The 18,577-nt window shown below is 43.0% G+C and overlaps 1 protein-coding gene across 2 annotated transcripts in view; it reads right to left on the bottom strand.

Moving 5' to 3' along the window:
* The window catches only part of LOC139445658 (protein Wnt-7b-like), a 139,195-nt gene that overhangs the window by 95,887 nt on the left and 24,731 nt on the right, over positions 1-18,577 (bottom strand). Inside the window, exon 1 of one of the 2 annotated variants that reach the window (XM_071226846.1) lies at positions 4,363-4,443. The exons of the other annotated variant lie outside the window; for it this stretch is intronic. Within the exon in view, the coding sequence (XP_071082947.1) occupies positions 4,363-4,442 (80 nt within the window). The 5' untranslated portion in view covers position 4,443. Of the gene's footprint in view, positions 1-4,362; positions 4,444-18,577 lie in introns of those variants that run through there. 2 annotated transcript variants of the gene reach the window in all.

The raw sequence follows: 18,577 nt of genomic DNA, 5'->3' as shown, positions 1-18,577 counted from the left end.
GACATGTCATCTAATTAACACAGTGGACATGTCATCTAATTAACACAGTGGACATGTCACCTAATTAACACAGTGGATATGCCACCTAATTAACACAGTGCACATGTAACTTATTAACACAGTGGACATGTCACCTAATTAACACAGTGGATATGTCACCTAATTAACACAGTGGACATGTCTCCTGATTGATACAGTGGACATGTCACCTTATTAACACAGTGGATATGCCACCTAATTAACACAGTGCACATGTAACTTATTAACACAGTGGACATGTCACCTAATTAACACAGTGGACATGTCTCCTGATTAACACAGTGGACATGTCTCCTGATTAACACAGTGGACATGTCTCCTGATTAACACAGTGGACATGTCACCTAATTAAAACAGTGGACATGTCATCTAATTAACACAGTGGACATGTCACCTAATTAACACAGTGGACATGTATCCTGATTAACACAGTGGACATGTCACCTAATTAACACATTGGACATGTATCCTGATTAACATAGTGGACATGTCACCTAATTAACACAATGGACATGTCTCCTGATTAACACAGTGGATATGTCACCTAATTAACACAGTGGACATGTCTTCTGATTAACACAGTGAACATGTCTCCTTATTAGCACAGTGAACATGTCTCCTGATTGACACCATGAACATTTTTCCTGATTAACACAGTGGACATGTCACCTAATCAACACCGTGGATATGCCACGTAATTAACACAGTGCACATGTAACGTATTAACACAGTGGACATGTCACCTAATTAACACAGTGGACATATCACCTAATTAACACAGTGGACATGTCACCTAATTAACACAGTGGACATGTCTCCTAATTAATACAGTGGACTTGTCTCCTGATTAACACAGTGGACATGTCACCTAATTAACACTGTGGACATGTCACCTAATTAAAACAGTGGACATGTCTCCTGCTTAACACAGTGGACATGTCTCCTGATTAACACAGTGGACATGTCACCTAATTAACACAGTTGATATGTCTCCTAATTAACACAGTGGACATGTCTTCTGATTAACACAGTGAACATGCCACCTCATTAACACAGTGGACATGTCACCTGATTAACACAGTGGACATGTATCCTGATTAACACTTTGGACATGTCACCTAATTAACACAGTGGATATGTCACCTAATTAACACAGTGGACATGTATCCTGATTAACACAGTGGACATGTCACCTAATTAACACTGTGAACATGTCATCTAATTAACACTGTGAACATGTCACCTAATTAACACAGTGGACTTATCACCTTATTAACACAGTGGACATGTGTCCTGATTAACACAGTGAACATGTCACCTAATTAACACAGTGGACTTATCACCTTATTAACACAGTGGACATGTGTCCTAATTAACACAGTGGACATGTCTCCTGATTAACAGAGTGGACATGTCACCTTATTTACACAGTGGACATGTCACCTCATTAACACAGTGTACATGTCACCTAATTAACACAGTGGATATGCCACCTAATTAACACAGTGGACTTATCACCTTATTAGCACAATTGACATGTCTCCTGATTAACACAGTGGACATGTCATCTAATTAACACAGTGGACATGTCATCTAATTAACACAGTGGACATGTCACCTAATTAACACAGTGGATATGCCACCTAATTAACACAGTGCACATGTAACTTATTAACACAGTGGTCATGTCTCCTAATTAACACAGTGGACATGTCACCTAATTAACACAGTGGACATGTCTCCTGATTAATACAGTGGACATGTCATCTAATTAACACAGTGGACATATCACCTAATTAATACAGTGGACAAGTCACCTAATTAACACAGTGGACATGTCACCTAATTAACACAGTGGACATGTCACCTAATTAACACAGTGGACTTATCACCTTATTAACACAGTGGACATGTGTCCTGATTAACACAGTGGACATGTCACCTAATTAACACAGTGGACATGTCTCCTGATTAACAGAGTGGACATGTCACCTAATTAACACAATTGACATGTCACCTAATCAACACAGTGGACATGCCACCTAATTAACACAGTGGACATGTCACCTAATTAACACAGTGGACATGTCTCCTGATTAATACAGTGGACATGTCACCTAATTAACACAGTGGATATGCCACCTAATTAACACAGTGCACATGTAACTTATTAACACAGTGGACATGTCACCTAATTAACACAGTGGACATGTCACCTAATTAACACAGTGGACATGTCACCTAATTAACACAGTGGACATGTCACCTAATTAACACAGTGGACATGTCACCTAATTAACACTGTGGACAAGTCACCTAATTAACAGAGTGGACATGTATCCTGATTAACATAGTGGACATGTCACCTAATTAACACAATGGACATGTCTCCTGATTAACACAGTGGACATGTCACCTAATTAACACAGTGGATATGTCACCTAATTAACACAGTGGACATATCTTCTGATTAACACAGTGAACATGTCTCCTTATTAGCACAGTGAACATGTCTCCTGATTGACACCATGAACATTTTTCCTGATTAACACAGTGGACATGTCACCTGATTAACACCGTGGATATGCCACCTAATTAACACAGTGCACATGTCTCCTGATTAACACAGTGGACATGTCACCTAATTAACACTGTGGACAAGTCACCTAATTAAAACAGTGGACATGTCTCCTGCTTAACACAGTGGACATGTCTCCTGATTAACACAGTGGACATGTCACCTAATTAACACAGTTGATATGTCACCTAATTAACACAGTGGACATGTCCTCTGATTAACACAGTGAACATGTCTCCTGATTAACACAGTAAAGATTTCTCTTGTTTAACAAAGTGAACATGTCCCCTGATTAACAAAGTGAACATGTCTCCTGATTGACACTGTGAACATGTCTCCTTATTAGCATAGTGAACATGTCTCCTGATTGACACTGTGAACATTTCTCCTGATTTACACAGTAAAGATGTCTCTTGTTTAACAAAGTGAACATGTCCCCTGATTAACAAAGTGAACATGTCTCCTCATTAACAAAGGGAACATGTCTCCTGAGTTACATAGTGAACATGTCTCCTCATTAACATAGTGAACATGTCTCCTCATTAACACTGTGAATGTGCACCTTATCCAACTGTGAACAAGCGCTGGTTAACACTGAGAACAAGCAACATTTACAAACATAGTTCTCATTATTCTTCAGTTGGCATTAACATAAACAATGAAACCAGCCTGCTTGCTATTACGCTCAAATATTCTTTAAAAAAACTTAATTCCCAACAGCCATCTTCATACAAAGTATATTTTAATATTTAATCAGCTGGTATATTCTACTGCCTTTAGGAAATCAGGAATGGTTAATCTCCAACATATATATTAATTTCAAATGGTTCATAAACTGAATCGGTTTCACAAGCCCTGTTATGCTACACAATCTTGTTTCTCCTGCCACGTTGACGCATAATTAATATACTCCAGGTAGCATATGACGACAAATCAGTTGAATAAAACTATTTTTTTCACAAATCTATTGCAAAGTTCTGCCGTGTATGGTGTTCAATGAAATGCATTTGCAACGAACAACTGACGTACATTATATTAGCAGCCTGACTGCGCAGTCGGAATGAAGTGAGCAGGCAATTAGTTGTGTAAGCGGGTCCTATTTCACTAATTCTGAACATAACATCTCAGGAAGTAGCAAAATAATTTTCCGCTTGGAAGAAAATAAAAGAAACGTGCTTGCACGCGGACACATCAAAGAGATATTAGGAATCATATTCATAATTACGCCGGGAATCGTAGAAGTAACTGATCACGCATTAAATGGACCACGAGATTACAAACATTTCATTTGAACTCGATACGCCACTGTTACTCCGGTCTGTAGTGAGTCACAGCAGGAGGTTCCGTGCGACTTTCTAGGATTAATGAACGTAAATTGAGATGAGCGTTGTAAACATCAGATTAGTGCCGGCCATAAACATCGGACACTTTTCAAAGATGTGTCATCTCTGGGACTAAACATTGAAAGACGCAGCAAATGGTAGAAACATATATTATAAAATTGTAACATCAATATTCATAGCGACAGCATATGTTGTTATGCAAGAGGCAAAGGAAGCTTACTGGTAAATTTTGATTATAAATCTGAAATCCACTATGAACTAAACGCGGGTTTGTAAAAGCATTGTTGCGGGGTCTGCATCAAGGTGTGCTGGAAATCCATTCACAAATGTGGTGTTTCTATACACATGACAAGGATGTTCCCTATGTGTGGTGAGGTTTTAGTAGAGAACAAGGAATCTTACCCTGGTCCATTAAACTTCCCCGACCCGAAGCTCAACATGAGGCAACACCACATCCAGGCATTGATGATCTTCTGCACCATGTTGTCCTCGATGACCAGATGACCATAGCAGTGACCACTAGCAGTCCTCCAGACACACCATCAGAACCCTACAACTCCTTGGTCATCCTACTGTTGCCAGCGTTGTCGGAACAATGGTCCTGGGAACGGTTCTGCCTTCTTTGAGACATTGATGAAAGAAATTGCAATGACCCATTGCTTAATACTGATGAGACTATATCCAGGCCCATTCACAAGCGAGCGGCACGTCAGCGTGCATATCAGCAGGACGGACACCCTGCATGCGAGTCTCCCAGACAGACTTCCATTACGTCAAAACTGCATTTCAGTTGTCTAGGAGGCTGACCAAATACCGGAGTCGTATATGAGAGACACAAGGCGACCGGTGATGTAATGTCACCTGAGAACAGGTGTGTTTTCACGTATTCCTTGTCAGTTTGCAGCCTTATCACGTGTATACCACATCAGCCATCCAGGTGTGCTACACATGCTAGTCAATACCGCCCATTCAGGACGAGCCTTCTCACAATACGACATCCACAAAGTTCGTTAGGTTGGAAAATCGGGAAATCCAGCGTTGCACAGTCGTCGAAATTAATTCGCGTTACACATTCACAATGTATTGTTTATATCCCGTATCATCAACATATACAGTTACTTGATGTTTGTAATCAACCGTCTTGTCAATATCGTTAAATTCCCTTTTGTTTGTTAAATAGGCATAATCCAGCAATGGACATCAGTTGTATCGCGTTTCACGTCCGTCCTGTCTCGCACCGCCGTTACACTGAGGGCTTATATACGTGATGTAGGTAGCTCGCATCTTGCCACCCAGCTGACGGTCAGAGAGGCCGAGCAACCAGTAGGTAACATAATTCAGCAACACTTCGGGTGCCCAGTAATCAAAACGAGGCTCGGCAAGGGGTCATTTGGGGATCCCCCTTTAAATAATGTTTCCTGATTTCAAGCCACTGGATGCAGTGTTTACAAAGGGATATACACCGTGTAATGTCTCTCTATACAACACAATGTCCCTTCCCACCTGACTGCTGTTGACTTAGATTAAACCACAGTACTTGACGAATTATTATAAAGATATTATTCTGACTGAATTATCACACAAATAATGTTTTATACTTCGTAAAACATTAACATCGAACAGTGTGAACGATTTTTCCCAAAATGTCAAAATTTCCCATTTTTCATACACATTGTTTTCAATTTCATTTAAAATACCTTTGAACAAGGTTTACGTTTTTCAAAGACACATTCACAGACATTCACACATTCACAGACACATTCTCCCAACACGTTAAGAAAACCACAGTCTCTGTTTAGGACGCTGGACCTAGTGGAGCATCAGTCGCGGGGTACAAATTAAGTGCACATTTGATCCTTGTTTGAATTATGCAGATAAGCTAAGTCCTTTGTGGGGATGTTAAGCTTTTGTTTGGACAGAAAACTAAAACTGACACTGCTTTTTTCAGCAAAATGCCCCCGTGACTGTGAAAGGTGAGATTATTTACATTTATTAAATCCTTTAGGATAAACATTATCTCAGTCCATTGTATTACACCCATCACGGTGCGAATACCCTTTTGAATCACAGATGAATTCCTGAAGTATATTATTATTATTATTATTATTATTATTATTATTATTATTAGTGGGAACGCTTTAGACAAACTAACTGTCGATGTTCATGGCACATTCAATCTTGTGTGACCCAGAAAAACACATTTAGGTGCTATGGAACAAGTTGTCCTTCATTGCTTAGTCATCCCGTCCCAGGAACACTGTCCTATCATCCTGGTTGAACTATCGGAATCACTGCCCTAAAACTGCTGCAACAACTCCCCCCAAAGTGCCTGCTTCACTGCCCTAACACTGCTGCAACAACTCCCCCCAAAGTGCCTGCCTCGGGTGACACTCACTACGCCTGAGAGTACCAACTCAAAAGATGTGCAAGGTGTCTCAAAATTATTTGTTATCAAAATGTGTGCAAGGTGTCCCGAGAATATTTGTTATCCAGATCTGTGCAAGGCTTCTCAAACATATTTGTTATCCAATGCTGTTCAAGGTGTTCCAAGACTATTTGTTATCCAATGCTGCCAAAGGTGTCCCGAAACTATTTGTTATCCAAATCTGTGCAAGGTGTCCCGAAACTATTTGTTATCCAAATCTGTGCGAGGTGTCCCGAGAATATTTCTTATCCAAATCTGTGCGAGGTGTCCCCACAATATTTGTTATCCAGATCTGTCAAGGTGTCTCAAACTTATTTGTTATCCAATGCTCGGCAAGGTGTTCCAAGACTATTTGTTATCCAAATCTGTGCAAGGTGTCCCGAGAATATTTCTTATCCAAATTTGTGCAAGGTGTCCCCAGAATATCTGTTATCCACATCTGTCAAGGTGTTCCAAAATTATTTGTTATCCAATGCTGTGCAAAGTGTTCCAAGACTATGTGTTATCCAATGCTGCCAAAGGTGTCCCGAGAATGGTATTCCGAGAATATTTGTTATCCAAATCTGTGCAAGGTGTCCCGAAACGATTTGTTATCCAGATCTGTGCAAGGTGTCTCAATCTTATGTGTTATCCAATGCTGTGCAAGGTGTTCCAAGACGATTTGTTACCCAATCTGTGCAAGGTGTCCCGAGAATATTTGTTATCCAAATCTGTGCAAAGTGTCCCGAGAATATTTCTTATCCAAATCTGTGCAAGGTGTCTCAAAATTATTTGTTATCTAAGGCTGTGCAAGGTATCCAAAGAATATTTGTTATCCAAGTCTGTGCAAGGTGTCCCAAGAACATGTGTTATCCAAGTCTGTGCAAGGTGTCCCAAGAACATGTGTTATCCAAGTCTGTGCAAGGTGTCCCAAGAACATGTGTTATCCAAGTCTGTGCAAGGTGTCCCAAGAACATGTGTTATCCCAGGCTGTGCAAGGTGTCCCAAGAACATGTGTTATCCCAGGCTGTGCAAGGTGTCCCAAGAACATGTGTTATCCCAGGCTGTGCAAGGTGTCCCAAGAACATGTGTTTTCCAATGCTGCCCAAGGTGACAACCATCATTGCAAGGAATCATCACATCATCTTAACCCCGATGTCACGGTCTTCATGGTGTCTGGGTAACCAGGATTTGGTTTCAGATGTTGCTATCATGGGAGTTGATCGTACTGCTAGGACCGTGTCTGTTTCCATAGGGTATAGATGTGACCGTGAGAGCCTCACCCGCAGAGACGCACAAGCAGGCACATGCTGATTGAACACATTGTGACACAGGACGATCCTAAATGATAAAACATTCACTAAACTTGTAGCAGGTAGTCGAAGCGTCTTCTGGCGTGGACCCCCATCGTCCTCGGTTCGCTAGTATTTCTCGTGGCCTCTAGTGTTACCAGCCAGGATGAAATGGACCATCCTGGTAGTGACATGAACATAAACAGCTGATCATATATTTCACTTTGAAAAATCCATGCGTATTGACTTGACGGCGTCAGCTAAATGTCCCACACATTTACACCCCACGCGTGTTTCTCTCCCCACACTTGATTTACAACCTATTTCAAACTGGAGAGTTTGTGAGAGGACGCCAATTCTACTTCTCGGACAACAGGGTGTGCGGAATACCCACTAAAGCTTTCAATTCAGTTTCGGGATATTTGGGCAGATTAGGTTAATTCTACTTTCGTCGAGTGTCATGTTAAAGAAAGGTTGGATTCAGAGAAGGATCTGCTCGCTGGTTCCCCGGATGTTATACACCGAGGGTAAATAAACATCATATTAACGGGAGGAGATTTATGATGTCATCTTAACACTTATGAACCTCGACTAAAGTATGGCCTGCGCTGCTGCTAGCTTGCCGCAATTGACGTGCGGGAATGCTATTTATTTTCGTTAACATTTGGATATTAGGGCAGAAATAGTTGACATTTTTAAGTTTATGTGTGACATTCGACGAATGAGAATAACGCTTACTGAGAGACATTTCAAACTGTAGCTGACAAAGAAATAACGACAAAAACCTTGGAAAGAATGAATCAGACACGAGTCAATGTCATAGGCTGTTGTAGCGCAGTGCGCCGGTCGATTGTGTGAGGTGTCAAAAGCGTTCTTTTATCATCTATAAGTGAAAATAATTATTGTGTAAAAAGATTGTCCCCCCTTTCCTTTACATAGAACTTAAAATAAGCATATTCATATAATGATATATGACTTAGAGGTATTTCAGGTATGTATTGATCAAATGCATGCTGCTCATCTCACCTTGGACATTAATGATCATATCACGCCATACATCACATGTCGTTGTTAAAGTAATACGTTAAATACAGAATAGAACGCAAACATGGACCAGCGGTTGTAACAAACATAAATCAGGAACTACAATTATTTCTCTCCCGGGACAAGGTTTATGTTTTATATATTGGTTTGTTCTGAATATACTGCCACATGACCTGGTCGCTCGTCCTTCGTGTACAGAAATCAGTCTTGTACATGTCACACATGCTGCACACGAACTGTCAATCACGCTCCGGGCCACAGCCGTCCCCGTCAACGTGCGCCCTGAAGGAGGATGGGGAGACATCTTACCCGCGGTGATAACGCTGTCATTGTCAACACTGTGCAGATATTTGTGCGTTATACATTCTCTAGGGCCGTACATCTATACACTCTCTGTACTGGGGCTGTACATCTATACACTCTCTGTACTGGGGCTGTACATCTATACACTCTCTGTACTGGGGCCGTCCATCTATACATTCTCTGTACTGGGGTTGTACATCTATACACTCTCTGTACTGGGGCTGTACATCTATACACTCTGTGTACTGGGGCTGTACATCTATACACTCTCTGTACTGGGGCTGTACATCTATACACTCTCTGTACTGGGGCTGTACATCTATACACTCTCTGTACTGGGGCCGTACATCTATACACTCTCTGTACTGGGGCTTTACATCTATACACTCTCTGTACTGGGCTGTACATCTATACGCTCTGTGTACTGGGGCTTTACATCTATACACTCTCTGTACTGGGCTGTACATCTATACACTCTCTGTACTGCAGCTGTACATCTATACACTCTGTGTACTGGGCTGTACAACTATACACTCTGTGTACTGGGGCTGTACATCTATACACTCTCTGTACTGGGGCAGTACATCTATATACTCTCTGTACTGGGCTGTACATCTATACATTCTCTAGTAGAGATAGTATATAAATGTACAGCCCCAGTACAGAGAGTGTATAGATGTACAGCCCCAGTACAGAGAGTGTATAGATGTACAGCCCCAGTACAGAGAGTATATAGATGTACACACCACGCCAGAGAGTGTATAGATGTAAAGCCCCAGTACAGAGAGTATATAGATGTACACACCACGCCAGAGAGTGTATAGATGTACAGCCCCAGTACAGAGAGTATATAGATGTACACACCACGCCAGAGAGTGTATAGATGTACAGCCCCAGTACAGAGAGTATATAGATGTACACACCACGCCAGAGAGTGTATAGATGTACAGCCCCAGTACAGAGAGTATATAGATGTACACACCACGCCAGAGAGTGTATAGATGTAAAGCCCCAGTACAGAGAGTATATAGATGTACACACCACGCCAGAGAGTGTATAGATGTACAGCCCCAGTACAGAGAGTGTATAGATGTACTGCCCCAGTACAGAGAGTGTATAGATGTACAGCCCAGTACAGAGAGTGTATAGATGTACAGCCCAGTACAGAGAGTATATAGATGTACATCCCCAGTTCAGAGAGTGTATAGATGTACAGCCCCAGTACAGAGAGTGTATAGATGTACAGCCCCAGTACAGAGAATGTATAGATGTACAGCCCCAGTACAGAGAATGTATAGATGTACAGCCCCAGTACAGAGAGTGTATAGATGTACAGCCCCAGTACAGAGAGTGTATAGATGTAAAGCCCCAGTACAGAGAGTGTATAGATGTAAAGCCCCAGTACAGAGAGTGTATAGATGTACTGCCCCAGTACAGAGAGTGTATAGATGTACAGCCCCAGTACAGAGAGTGTATAGATGTACACCCCAGTACAGAGAGTGTATAGATGTACACACCAGTACAGAGAGTGTATAGATGTACAGCCCCAGTACAGAGAGTGTATAGATGTACAGCCCAGTATAGAGAGTGTATAGATGTACAGCCCAGTACAGAGAGTGTATAGATGTACACCCCAGTACAGAGAATGTATAGATGTACTGCCCCAGTACAGAGAGTGTATAGATGTACAGCCCAGTATAGAGAATGTATAGATGTACAGCCCCAGTACACAGAGTGTATAGATGTACAGCCCAGTACACAGAGTGTATAGATGTACAGCCCAGTACAGAGAGTGTATAGATGTACAGCCCAGTATAGAGAGTGTATAGATGTACAGCCCAGTATAGAGAGTGTATAGATGTACAGCCCAGTATAGAGAGTGTATAGATGTACGGCCCCAGTACAGAGAGTGTATAGATGTACAGCCCCAGTACAGAGAGTGTATAGATGTACAGCCCAGTACAGAGAGTGTATAGATGTACAGCCCCGGTACAGAGAGTGTATAGATGTACAGCCCCAGTACAGAGAGTGTATAGATGTACAGCCCCAGTACACAGAGTGTATAGATGTACGGCCCCAGTACAGAGAGTGTATAGATGTACAGCCCCAGTACAGAGAATGTATAGATGTACAGCCCCAGTACAGAGAGTGTATAGATGTACAGTCCCAGTACAGAGAGTGTATAGTTGTACAGCCCCAGTACAGAGAGTATATAGATGTACAGTCCAAGTACAGAGAGTATATAGATGTACAGCCCTAGTACAGAGAGTGTATAGTTGTACAGCCCAGTACAGAGAGTATATAGATGTACACCCCAGTACAGAGAGTGTATAGATGTACAGCCCCAGTACAGAGAGTGTATAGATGTACAGCCCCAGTTCAGAGAGTGTATAGATGTACAGCCCCAGTACAGAGAGTATATAGATGTTCAGCCCTAGTACAGAGAGTGTATAGATGTACAGCCCCAGTACAGAGAGTGTATAGATGTACAGCCCCGGTACAGAGAGTATATAGATGTACTGCCCCAGTACAGAGAGTATATGGATGTACAGCCCCAGTACACAGAGTGTATAGATGTACAGCCCAGTACAGAGTGTGTATGGATGTACAGCCCCAGTACAGAGAGTGTATAGATGTACAGCCCCAGTACAGAGAGTATATAGATGTACAGCCCAGTACAGAGAGTGTATAGATGTACAGCCCAGTACAGAGAGTATATAGATGTACAGCCCAGTACAGAGAGTATATAGATGTACAGCCCAGTACAGAGAGTATATAGATGTACAGCCCCGCTTTTAGGACTGTGGTGGTGGGCTGTGTGATACAGGACAAGGACTGTGGTGGTGGGACTGTGTGATACAGGACAAGGACTGTGGTGGTGGGGCTGTGTAATAGAGGACAAGGACTGTGGTGGTGGGGCTGTGTGATAAAAGACAAGGACTGTGGTGGTTGGGACTGTGTGATACAAGGACTGCGGTGGTAGGACTGTGTGATACAGGACAAGGACTGTGGTGGTGGGACTGTGTGATACAGGACAAGGACTGTGGTGGTAGGGCGGTGTGATACAAGGACTGTGGTGGTAGGGCTGTGTGATACAAGATAAGTACAGTGGTGGTGGGGCTGTGTGATACAGGACATGGACTGTGGTGGTGGGACTGTGTGATACAAGGACTGTGGTGGTGGGACTGTGTGATACAGGACAAGGACTGTGGTGGTGGGACTGTGTGATACAGGAGAGAGACTGTGGTGGTAGGGCTGTGTTACACAGGACAAGGACTGTGGTGGTGGGGCTGTGTGATACAAGGACTGTGGCGGTTGGTCTTGGGTAACAGAGATAGGGTACAGGTGAAAGCAGGGACTCGTGTTTGGCAGAATCAAGCATTCCTAGAGGGTTGTATTTCATCATTTCAAGTTCTCCTGTCAACACCTATAAGTGTTGGGCCGCTCTCGAGTGGTTTTCTACACTTTCGTGTAGTCAGGAAACGTTTTGACAAACATTCATGAATAGACAAACAGCTATATGAATGTCTGAACCGATGTTTTACAGGTTATCAACATAGTCGTTATTGTTGGAGACCCGGACCATGTAACTGACACCACCTACCCTGGTCAGCTGTCTCGTCACCAGGACGTCGGCGCAGAAGACATAGGTAGGTGTCTGTGGATGTAGGGTGAGGATGGGCGTAGATGTGGGTAGGTGTGGATTTAGGTGCTCCAACATATATCTCCACAATTACATTCACCCACATCTACATCCACCCACATCTACCTCCACCCACATCTACCACCACCCACATCTACCACCACCCACATCTACCTCCACCCACATCTACACCCACCCACATCTACCTCCACCTACATCTACCTCCACCCACATCTACCACCACCCACATCTACCTCCACCCACATCTACCACCACCCACATCTACCTCCACCCACATCTACACCCACCCACATCTACCTCCACCTACATCTACCTCCACCCACATCTACATCCACCCACATCTACCTCCACCCACATCTACCACCACCCACATCTACCTCCACCCACATCTACCTCCACCTACATGTACATCCACCCACATCTACCTCCACCCACATCTACATCCACCCACATCTACCACCACCAACATCTACACCCACAAACAACTACAACCACCCACATCTACACCCACCAACAACTACACCCACCCACATCTACACACACCCACATCTACACACACACACCCACCCCACATTTACACACACCCACATCTACACACACCCACATATACACCCACCCACAGCTACCTCCACAACTACACCCAACCACATCTACACACACCCACATCTACCTCTGCCCACATCTACACACACCCACATCTACCTCTACCCACATCTACACACACCCACATCTACCTCTACCCACATCTACACCCACCCACATCTACACCCATCCACATCTGCGCCCACATCTGCATCCACCCATATCTACACCCACACCTACCTCCACAACTACACCCACCCACATCTATACACACCCACATCTACCTCTACCCACATCTACACACACCCACATCTACCTCTACCCACATCTACACACACCCACATCTACCTATACCCATATCTACACCCACCCACATCTACACCCATCCACATCTACGCCCACATCTGCATCCACCCACATCTACACCCACACCTACACCCACAACTACCTCCACAACGACGAGTACACAAACCCTCATGTGTACCCAGCTTCCTCTGCCTCTTCCTGTCTCAACGTCAGCCAAGCTCCCGATTCCAATACTACAGCGTGTCATTTTACGTGCTCTTCTAGCAATAGTGTGTGTCTGCACTAGTGTGCTTATTTGACCTGCCGCTTCTAGCAATACCGTGCTTTGTTTAGCTTTTCCTACAGTAATGTTGTTATTTCTACAAGCCGTTGATAGCAAAACTGTGCTTCCTTATATATGGTGTCATGCAGTATTGTGTAGTGGATGTGAAGCAGTGTTGTGTATAGTGAATGTGAGGTAGTGTTGTGTATAGTGAATGTGATGTAGTGTTGTGTAGTGGATGTGATGTAGTGTTGTGTATAGTGAATGTGATGTAGTGTTGTGTGTAGTGGATGTGATGTAGTGTTGTGTTTAGTGAATGTGATGTAGTGTTGTGTTTAGTGAATGTGATGTAGTGTTGTGTGTAGTGGGTGTGATGTAGTGTTGTGTGTAGTGAATGTGTTTTAGTGTTGTGTAGTGGATGTGATGCAGTGTTGTGTGTAGTGAATGTGATGTAGTGTTGTGTAGTGGATGTGATGTAGTGTTGTGTAGTGGAAGTGATATAGTGTTGTATGTAGTGAATGTGATGTAGTGTTGTGTGTAGTGGATGTGATGCAGTGTTATGTGTAGTGAATGTGATGTAGTGTTGTGTTTAGTGAATGTGATGTAGTGTTGTGTGTAGTGGATGTGATGTAGTGTTGTATGTAGTGAATGTGATGTAGTGTTGTGTTTAGTGAATGTGATGTAGTGTTGTGTGTAGTGGGTGTGATGTAGTGTTGTGTGTAGTGAATGTGATATAGTGTTGTGTAGTGGATGTGATGCAGTGTTGTGTGTAGTGAATGTGATGTAGTGTTGTGTAGTGGATGTGATGTAGTGTTGTGTAGTGGAAGTGATGTAGTGTTGTATGTAGTGAATGTGATGTAGTGTTGTGTAGTGGATGTGATGCAGTGTTATGTGTAGTGGATGTGATGCAGTGTTGTGTGTAGTGAATGTGATGTAGTGTTGTGTAGTGGATGTGATGTAATGTTGTGTAGTGGAAGTGATGTAGTGTTGTGTAGTGGAAGTGATGTAGTGTTGTGTGTAGTGGATGTGATGTAGTGTTGTGTAGTGAATGTGATGTAGTGTTGTGTGTAGTGGATGTGATGTAGTGTTGTGTAGTGGATGTGATGTAGTGTTGTGTAGTGGAAGTGATGTAGTGTTGTATGTAGTGAATGTGATGTAATGTTGTGTAGTGGATGTGATGCAGTGTTGTGTGTAGTGGAAGTGATGTAGTGTTGTATGTAGTGAATGTGATGTAGTGTTGTGTAGTGGATGTGATGCAGTGTTGTGTGTAGTGGATGTGATGCAGTGTTGTGTGTAGTGAATGTGATGTAGTGTTGTGTAGTGGATGTGATGTAATGTTGTGTAGTTGAAGTGATGTAGTGTTGTGTAGTGGAAGTGATGTAGTGTTGTGTGTAGTGGATGTGATGTAGTGTTGTGTAGTGAATGTGATGTAGTGTTGTGTGTAGTGGATGTGATGTAGTGTTGTGTAGTGGATGTGATGTAGTGTTGTGTAGTGGAAGTGATGTAGTGTTCTATGTAGTGAATGTGATGTAGTGTTGTGTAGTGGATGTGATGTAGTGTTGTGTGTAGTGGATGTGATGCAGTGTTGTGTGTAGTGAATGTGATGTAGTGTTGTGTAGTGAATGTGATGTAGTGTTGTGTGTAGTGGATGTGATGTAGTGTTGTGTAGTGGATGTGATGTAGTGTTGTGTAGTGGAAGTGATGTAGTGTTGTATGTAGTGAATGTGATGTAATGTTGTGTAGTGGAAGTGATGTAGTGTTGTATGTAGTGAATGTGATGTAGTGTTGTGTAGTGGATGTGATGCAGTGTTGTGTGTAGTGAATGTGATGTAGTGTTGTGTAGTGGATGTGATGTAATGTTGTGTAGTGGAAGTGATGTAGTGTTGTGTAGTGGAAGTGATGTAGTGTTGTGTATAGTGAATGTGATATAGTGTTGTGTAGTGAATGTGATGTAGTGTTGTGTAGTGAATGTGATGTAGTGTTGTGTATTGAATGTGATGTAGTGTTGTGTGTAGTGGGTGTGATGTAGTGTTGTATGTAGTGGATGTGATGTAGTGTTGTGTAGTGGATGTGATGTAATTTTGTGTAGTTGATGTGATGTAGTGTTGTGTATAGTGAATGTGATGTAGTGTTGTGTGTAGTGAATGTGATTTAGTGTTGTGTGTAGTGAATGTGATGTAGTGTTGTGTGTAGTGAATGCGATGTAGTGTTGTGTGTAGTGGATGTGATGTAGTGTTGTATGTAGTGGATGTGATGTAGTGTTGTGTAGTGGATGTGATGTAGTGTTGTGTGTAGTGGATGTGATGTAGTGTTGTGTATAGTGGATGTGATGTAGTGTTGTGTTTAGTGAATGTGATGTAGTGTTGTGTGTAGTGGATGTGATGTAGTGTTGTGTGTAGTGAATGTGATGTAGTGTTGTGTGTAGTGGATGTGATGTAGTGTTGTGTGTAGTGGATGTGATGTAGTGTTGTTTGTAGTGAATGTGATGTAGTGTTGTGTGTAGTGAATGTGATGTAGTGTTGTGTGTAGTGGATGTGATGTAGTGTTGTGTGTAGTGGATGTGATGTAGTGTTGTGTGTAGTGAATGTGATGTAGTGTTGTGTGTAGTGGATGTGATGTAGTGTTGTGTGTAGTGGGTGTGATGTAGTGTTGTGTGTAGTGGATGTGATGTAGTGTTGTGTAGTGGAAGTGATGTAGTGTTGTGTTTAGTGAATGTGATGTAGTGTTGTGTGTAGTGGGTGTGATGTAGTGTTGTGTGTAGTGGATGTGATGTAGTGTTGTGTGTAGTGAATGTGATGTAGAGTTGTGTGTAGTGAATGTGATGTAGTGTTGTGTAGTGGATGTGATGTAGTGTTGTGTGTAGTGGATGTGATGTAGTGTTGTGTGTAGTGGATGTGATGTAGTGTTGTGTTTAGTGGGTGTGATGTAGTGTTGTGTGTAGTGGATGTGATGTAGTGTTGTGTAGTGGATGTGATGTAGTGTTGTGAATAGTGAATACGATGTAGTGTTGTGTGTAGTGGATGTGATATAGTGTTGTGTAGTGGATGTGATGTAGTGTTGTGTGTAGTGAATGTGATGTAGTATTGTGTATTGGATGTGATGTAGTGTTGTATGTAGTGGGTGTGATGTAATGTTGTGTAGTGAATGTGATGTAGTGTTGTATGTAGTGAATGTGATGTAATGTTGTGTGTAGTGGATGCGATGTAGTGTTGTATGTAGTGGGTGTGATGTAATGTTGTGTAGTGAATGTGATGTAGTGTTGTGTAGTGGATGTGATGTAGTGTTGTGTGTAGTGAATGTGATGTAATGTTGTGTAGTGTATCTTATGTAGTGTTGTGTATAGTGAATGTGATGTAGTGTTGTATGTAGTGGATGTGATCTAGTGTCGTATGTAGTGGCGTCTTTTCTGTTGATGTGTAACACACTTGTTTGGGAGTTGATGTTGAATAATTGCTATTTGATCTTTGTCTCCTTGCACATTATGAAGGATGTGTGGTTGGGGAGAGAAACGAGATAATTCTATTCAGTTCTTCTCCGATCTATTCTGTTTGTCCAGAAATTCCCTGCGGGAACTCCTCGACTCCTGTTGGGAAACTCTGGGACTCCTGTTGGGAAACTCTGGCACTCCTGTTGGGAAACGTCCTGGCTCCTGTTGGGAAACTCTGGGACTTCTTTTAGGAAACTCTGGGACTCCTGTTGGGAAACGTCCTGGCTCCTGTTGGGAAACTCTGGGACTTCTTTTGGGAACCTCTGGGACTCCTGTTGGGAAACTCTGAGACTCCTGTTGGGAAACTCTGAGACTCCTGTTGGGAAGCTCTGTGACTCCTTTTGGGAAACTCTGTGACTCCTGTTGGGAAGCTCTGGGACTTCTTTTGGGAAACTCTGGGACTTCTTTTGGGAAACTCTGGGACTCCTGTTGGGAAACGTCCTGGCTCCTGTTGGGAAACTCTGGGCCTCCTGTTGGGAAACTCTGTGACTCCCGTTGGGAAGCTCTGGGACTTCTTTTGGGAAACTCTGGGACTTCTTTTGGGAAACTCTGGGACTCCTGTTGGGAAACGTCCTGGCTCCTGTTGGGAAACTCTGGGCCTCCTGTTGGGAAACTCTGGGCCTCCTGTTGGGAAACTCTGGGACTTCTTTTGGGAAACTCTGGGACTCCTGTTGGGAAACGTCCTGGCTCCTGTTGGGAAACTCTTGGACTTCTTTTGGGAAACTCTGGGACTCCTGTTGGGAAACTCTGAGACTCCTGTTGGGAAACTCTGAGACTCCTGTTGGGAAGCTCTGTGACTCCTTTTGGGAAACTCTGTGACTCCTGTTGGGAAGCTCTGGGACTTCTTTTGGGAAACTCTGGGACTCCTGTTGGGAAACTCTGAGACTCCTGTTGGGAAGCTCTGTGACTCCTTTTGGGAAACTCTGGGACTCCTGTTGGAAAATCTCGGGACACCTGGCCTGAACAAATCAATACGCAAGTAGGCGAATCACACAAATGCAGCAGCCTTACCACCTTGTCTGAGTGGACCCTTTAGGTAAAGGGGGATAACTCCTCTGACACTGTTGAACGTTACACCCGCAGTTTTCCACAAACGTAACGAACGAGTCAGTTCACGCTGGGAATAATCCCATTCTTTGGATTCAGTGAAGCGGAAGTCCCCGCAATACCGGCAGCAGTAAGCAGTCCTTATTAATTTCTCGAGGTAGGAGGCGAATAGGGATTAGGCAGTCCACAGCCTTATGGGAGGAGACAAGCGTGAAGCCCTATATAA

Source organism: Haliotis cracherodii, unplaced genomic scaffold (assembly GCF_022045235.1).
Source record: "Haliotis cracherodii isolate W230 unplaced genomic scaffold, xgHalCrac1.p SCAF_6, whole genome shotgun sequence".
Taxonomy (NCBI): domain Eukaryota; kingdom Metazoa; phylum Mollusca; class Gastropoda; order Lepetellida; family Haliotidae; genus Haliotis; species Haliotis cracherodii.
The sequence above is the reverse complement of the archived record's forward strand: the minus strand, read 5'-3'. Positions and strand labels throughout refer to the sequence as shown.